Source organism: Acinonyx jubatus, chromosome A2 (genome assembly GCF_027475565.1).
Source record: "Acinonyx jubatus isolate Ajub_Pintada_27869175 chromosome A2, VMU_Ajub_asm_v1.0, whole genome shotgun sequence".
NCBI lineage: Eukaryota > Metazoa > Chordata > Mammalia > Carnivora > Felidae > Acinonyx > Acinonyx jubatus.
This window is the reverse complement of record NC_069383.1, coordinates 93,639,150-93,646,286: the sequence shown is the minus strand read 5'-3', so window position 1 is coordinate 93,646,286 and position 7,137 is coordinate 93,639,150. Positions and strand designations below refer to the sequence as shown.

At 34.2% G+C, this 7,137-nt stretch overlaps 1 protein-coding gene across 4 annotated transcripts in view; it reads right to left on the bottom strand.

The window, feature by feature from the left end:
- CDK13 (cyclin dependent kinase 13) overlaps positions 1 to 7,137 on the bottom strand; it is a 123,006-nt gene that overhangs the window by 15,356 nt on the left and 100,513 nt on the right. For all 4 annotated transcript variants that reach the window (XM_053218651.1, XM_053218652.1, XM_027071608.2 and 1 more), the window contains exon 10: positions 157 to 273. In XM_053218651.1, coding sequence (XP_053074626.1) covers positions 157 to 273 — 117 coding nt within the window. The remainder of the gene's footprint in view (positions 1 to 156; positions 274 to 7,137) is intronic.

The following is a 7,137-nucleotide window of genomic DNA, read 5'->3' as shown; positions in this document are numbered from 1 at the left end:
TGCATGTAGCAAAGGGAAAGTCAAAATTAAAGGACATGAGAGAATTGTGATCGGTCTACGTTGGGTCAATGGAGGACAGTGACATTTAGAATTCACAATAACTAAAAAAAAAAAAAAAATCAATGCAATATGGACATTTAAGCATCCCCTTCTTACAAAACAAATTCTTCTCTTAACTTTCGACGATATTGCTTCTTTGGTTTCATGGTGTTGAAATATGGTAGTTTGATTACATCAGGCCACACTGCAGGACATGGACTCCCACATATACGGCTAAACAACACACAAAAATAAGTACATCAATGTAAATTACACAGAAAAAAAATCATACATACGACTGCCACATAAAACCTCAACTCATTATTCAATAAAGGTTACATAGAATCTTCATGCAATGTATGAGAAGTTTTACTCAATATTTTAGTCATTCCAACTTATTTACTTGTTTTAAGATATCAACTTATTTTCAGTAGCTACCTCTAACACTCCAAACATTCCTGAAAAGAAAACCTTTATATTTGTACAATCAAGTCTGAAAACACAGATGACACTTCAAATATGCTGACCATATTGTGAAGCAAGCTAAAAAATTTATGCCAATAAATTAAGGAGCAAGAACTTAGGATGTCTTTCTCTTGTTCTATAGGTACCTGTCATCACCTTCTCATGACTATGATGAAGTCTGTGAGAACACTGGAAACAAACTTCCTACATCCAGGAAGGGAACTGTACTATGTCTGCTGCTGAATTTAGTCAACAGGAGGACCCTTCAAAGTAACATTCTTGAGACATAAAAGTTCTTCAACTTAAGTAGTGCCACTGATTTCAAGGTATTTAGAAATTTTAACTGCTTTAATCTCTGCTTATCTGTATTTTGGAAACCCTATTTTTGTACTAACTAGTAAGTCCTTGTTATGGTAATTTGTAGAAGGAAGGCTATAACATGGATAACCCCAGCTGCTAAATATTTAAACACTGATTTGATAATATAGAGATGAAAAATCATTAAATATGCTTACCCTCAGTACACTGAATCTCAAAAATAAATGTGCATTGTACATAAAATCCTCAGCTGGTCTTCATATGTAAAGAGGAAATGTCCAGGCATCACTGACTAAAAGTAAAACTGTTCTGTACATAATAAATATAAATGCATGCACCAATGTGTATAAACAAGCCATGGCTAAAGTTGCCAGCCATTCTTTAGCTGAGCTGTAGAACGCTGTCTCAGAAACACACAAGAAATAAAGATTTCTTCTTTATGGAAGAAATCGCAGGTCTTTTAAGCTATGCCACTGAAAAGTACATTTTTGTTTCAACATAGTTCAGGATTTTTGTAAACCTAAGCTTTTAAAAAGGTATTAAGGTATTTGTACACTGCCAGTCTCTTTTTCCTTACAACTTCCTCAAAAATACAGTGGCTGTCTCAGAAAACAAGGTCAAACTCAGGAGTATGGTTCTATGATCTGGTTTCAAACTGCCTTCCCAGTCTCATTTCCCAATTCATCCCTCCCCACAGATCAATCACTCTTCCGCATTTGTGATATTTCCCCTTGCTAGATTCTAACTAGCAGAATCCTTTTCATTTCTCCAGATTCAGATAAAAAATAATGTATTCAATGAGGTCTTCCGTGTCCCCATAGCTACCGAGAACAGTCACTCTGCTTTCTACTTGCTTCTTTTGACACTATTTCACTCTTTTGTATTTTAGTTTACGTATCTGTTTTTTCTTACTAAACTACAGTTTGGGAACTGTGTCTTTTAACTTTTGTAAACTTCTCTCAATAACAATATAAATATAAATAATCCCAGGCAGAGTGATGTACGTTATTACAGAAATATAAAGTATACTGAAATTTTCAAAAGTGAAGGATGCTTTCAACTGCAGAAATACAAGAAAATGTACTCAAGTTATGGAAGAGGTACAGAATTTTGGCTACAGCTCCAAGGATAAGTAAATAATAGACAGGTGGAAAGGAACTAACAAAAATGTTACTGGCAAAGAGAAGTGCATAGGCAGAGGCACAGAAGTAGTCCAGTACAGACATATCAGAGGAAGACTAAGGAAACAGGTGGAATTTAGGGCTCAGGGAGGGTTGCTGGGAGCACAGATAGGAGACACGCAGTAAGTTTTAACAGGTAGTTCGCCTAACTAGAATGAAGGCAAACTCTGAAAACAAACTTTAGAACTGAAACCTGCCTGTGACAATTGGTCAAACTGCATTGCTTAAAAATCTGTTTCTTCTTTTGTAAAAGGCAGATTAGTTTTACTTCAGAGCTGTGAAATTAAATGAGCTGGCATCTGGCCCATTCAATAGAAATAAAATGAAAGTAAGTTTCATTACCCCTTAGCTAAAGAGTTTCAACTATTTTACTTTATGTGTTGTGAGAAGAGAGTTGAATAGTAAAGTTATCGAACTAGTAGCAGGTCATTAGATCATCTGAGGCAGGGAAAGTTACTAGAAACTGAGGAAGCAGACATGACAGCAATTGATGAAAACTGCATATTGGTTAAGATCTGTACCCGATGGCCAACCAGCTCTCTCAAGATCACTTACCGAAGAGGTCTTGAGATGCATCATATGCTAAATCCCCAAATACCTGAGATCTATTTTGGGAATTTATTCTGACTCACCTACTCTGGTATCAATACCATACGGTAGCCTTCTATCCACCAAGACAAAGCCTTCTATCCACCCACACCTCTAATTACTCTCCTCAGAATTTTCTTACAGATTGTAGAATCAATACTGTCACACTCCAAAAGTAAGAGAATCTGTTCAGATTCCACTGTTGCTCTGAACTTATAGATTTAGAAAGAACTGCTATCTTCAGAAGGTTTAATTTCTATCCCAGAAATACACAACATTTATATTTCCTTCAGTTTATATGTATCTTTCTTTAATTAGATCTTATATATTGCTTTTTATCATCTTTATTTTTTACTTGTTTGAATGTATTCTTATTCCTATTAGGAAGTCCTATTATAGAAAACGTTTGACATATGACACAAAATTTTAAATAGCCATCTGAGATCCTATGGGTCCTAACATAGTTTTAATAGTTGTTTCTTTGAGGCTTTCCAGGTTTATAGTCTTCTCACCTATAATGAGAATTCTCCTCTATTTTTTCAAACATGCATACCTCTTTATCATTATGATATGGTATGTGGCAATTTCAAAACAATGTTACAATGATAATGATGCCATGATACTGGGTAGTTTAGTTTCTGACTTTAAATGGGAGTACTCTAATTGTTTACAACTGGGAAGGATGATGACTTTTGGTTTGAGGAAAACATATAATAAAGATACTCATACACACACACACACTCACATATATCCTGTTAAAAATTAACGTATTCCTTTTTACTATGGGTTTTATTTTGTGGCTTTTAAATGTTTAAAAGGCAGTTTGCCTAACTATAATGTTTTGCACTCTTTTGTTAGTTTCATTTTTAGTTTGTTAGTTTCATTTTTAGAAACTATTATAACCATCATCTGCATTTTCCTCCCTGGGTTACTAATGTTGTATATTATATTAAGAGCTTTCCTAATACTCATCCTTACATTTAAATGAGGAATACACCTGGCCCTGACAAAAGTACTATTATTTTAGTGTAATGCTGTATTCTACTTGTTCGTTTGGATGTTTTGCATCAATATTCGTATGTGAGATTGGTATATAGTACCAGTTCTCAAAAAGGGGGTCCAAAGACACTTGGATAATAATCCCTTGGACCCTTAAGCAGTCCGGCAGGTGAAAGATGTTACTGAAACATTATTTGCCTTTTTTCAATGTGTTGATTATCCACTGATGGTATAAAACTATCAACAGTAAATACTCTTTACTACTATACAATCTCCCAGGGCAGGGATGATACAGAACATCCATTTCACTTACGGTCACACTTGTTGAAGCACTAAAAACTGTTAATGTTATTAAACCCTAACACTTGAGTATACATCTTATTTATATTCTCAGTGAGAAAACATAAGATAAAGCACTTTTGTGCTTTCTGATGGTTATCTTGAGATACACTTGTGTTATGTAACTGCTGAAGTAGCAGTTTTTTCATGGCCCATCATTTTTCCCTATATGAATAAGTAACACACTACGGTCATTCAGACTTGGGTATCTGCCAGACATTTTCTCACATGTGAACAAAGTCAGCTTGTTACTTCAAGGAAGACAAGTGTGGTACTTATTTTCAATTATAAAATCCAAGATTTTAGGAGAAAATTAGAATACCAGAAAGGTTTTATCTACACCATAGACTTGAAAGCTTCACAATAAATACCTATAGGCTTTTCTGATGAGATTAGTGGTGATAACCAATATTATATAATGAAATGTTCCATTTAGAAGATCTGCTAAATTCAGTGATCTGATATTTTCCAAATTACCAATGTTACAAAATCAACACAGATCCAGAGTACAAGACAGACTAATGGATTTTAATACATTAGAATACAATATATTCCTTCATGTTTTCACACTGCACTTTACAACTAACCTATAAAAAATAACCACTTATTTAGTATAGTTTCAAAGGAGAATACACACGATTATCTAAAAGACTACTGAAAACAACATATCACAAAGAGGAGAATCCAGATGTTACTACTTTATTAAGCCAGATATTAAATGATATATAAAAATGTAAAACAATGCTACTCATTTTCACCAATATTTATTTTAGTTTGGAAAACAAAGACTTTTACAATTAAACCGTATTAATATATTGATTTAAAGTGAATATTTTTAATTTTTCAGTTTTAATTTCTTATACGATAAATATCAATAGATACAACTAGCATAAACAAAGCTCCTGGGATCTTATGTAATTTTTCAGGGTGTAGAGAAATTCTTAAGAGCAAAAAGAAGCACAAGTCTAAAGAATGTTTATGCTATTGATTTATGAAGATATACACGCTTCATTTTTAAAAATATGGGAGCTTCCCTTCTTGAGCTATATTTTAGAACAATCAATGGCTAAAGCTTTTAAGGTGTTAAAAATTTCACCTGTGTGACCATAGGTGGATAGAAGCAGAATTCTTTTCATTCCAATCTACTTCTCACTTTTTCCATGATTATAAGTGTTTTTTATTTCATAAGCAATGTAATGTACACTGTGTGATATAAAAGTTCTTCGTGGAGTTAAAACAGTGACTCTTGTGTTAACAGTTTTTGCTCCCAATTCATCCCATTTTGGCATCACCTGTTTTCACTTCCTTTTGCCGTTGATTTTAAACCCAAGCTATTTCTTATCACAAAACTTTTGTACTTTGCCTAAAATAGTTTCTGGAACAAGGCTAAGTAGACAGAACTTAACCCTGTAGTGTGAAGCTTTTAAACACAGATTCTGACTAGTATTCCCACATTTGATTAGTTCACACGGATTTTTATGCAGACTAGAACCCATCATTCCTGGGGCTTTAGACTGGGGATATATTCAAACATAACTGCAAACAAAGTTAGAGGGAGAAGTAGGAAACTTAACACTTAATTCTTACAACCCTAAGCATATGATTAATCCTGTTTTACTTGTGAAGAAACAAACTTAGAGGGTTATGGAACTTACCCTAAGTCACAAGAGCAGGAAGTAGCTGAGCTGGCATTAGAACCCAGGTCTGGAGGATTCCACAGCCCACCCTTTCAATCAATAGTACTCTGATGCCTCCTTCATATCAGGGAGTCAGGGAGACAACTGTTTCTTTTGTCAGAAACGTCTTTTTCTTCATGTTTTAAAAATAATGCCATAGAATCACAATTCCACCATCTTTTTATATTATAAATATTTGGTATCATACCAACAAAAACAAAAACATTCTGAAATATATAAACTGGAATGTAAAATAGCCCCCTCTCACAAATCCATGCTCAGACAATAACTCCAGACTCTTTTGATGTGTCAGTCTTACCTAAATGGGACCAAACCAAACATAGCCTTCTGCAAAACGGTTCTGTAAAACATCATGTAATGATGTTGCTTTTCTATGTCAACATCTCCAGATCTACCATTTCCCTTTTAATCTCTGTACAGTATGTGACCAAGTGGATGGGCTGAGTTCACTAATGGACTTAACATGTTCATAACAAGTACACTCATGCATCAGGATCTTTATTTTGCTGTCCCCTCACTTCTTTCAGATCCCTGCTCAAATGATACTTTATGGGAGAAACCTTCCCTGACTCTATATATGACACTACCTCCTATCATTTTCTATCCCTTATCACCACCTGATCCATTTTATTAATTTGTTTTGTCTTGTCTCTCCCAGTTAGAAAGTAAAAAAATTGTGTGCCAGTCACTAGGCACTGAGGATACAACCCGCACCCTTCACTGTACCCTCAGTGCCAAGTAACTGGCACACAACCAGCAACCAATAGATACTTGTTCAGTTAATCCCCCTGGCCTTGAAATGTTTTCTCTATACTGTATTTGAAAGTCCATATAAACTTGCTTTATTTCTGGACTTGCCATATAATTCCACCAATTCATCTATGTATCTTGTGCCAGTGCAAATGGTTTTAGTTGCTATAATTTTGTTTTAACATATGATATGCCAGATTTTCCTTCTTTTTAAGAATTTTTCTGGTTACTTTAACGTTTATCTGGAGGGATAATGTCTTTTGAAATTCTCATTAGGACTATACTGATTGACACAGGTTGAACTGCCATCTTTAAAAAAGTTAAGGCTTCCAACCAAAAACAAGATACATTTCTCCCAATAGTTATTCAAATCTGCTTTACAATGTTAAGTGAGATATTATAGTTTTCACTAAGCATGGAGTATATATGATGGTGCTTTTGTTAAAGAGATCTTTTCCCTCAGGTACGTTTCTAACTGGTTATTATTGGTACATATTTTTAAGAAGCTACTGCTTTTGGCATAAATGTATTAACGTATTAGGGTATTGTATGTATATACATATATATTTATATACGTGTATATTGTGTGTACACACACACACACACACATATGTATATACGTATATACACACATATGTACACACACACAGGGTTTCTCAACACTCATCATTTTACCAAAATTTTTAATTTAAGGTCTTTCAGGTAATTCCCTTGCATGTTGCATGTATGCAATGGTATCATATACAAATTATAACAATACT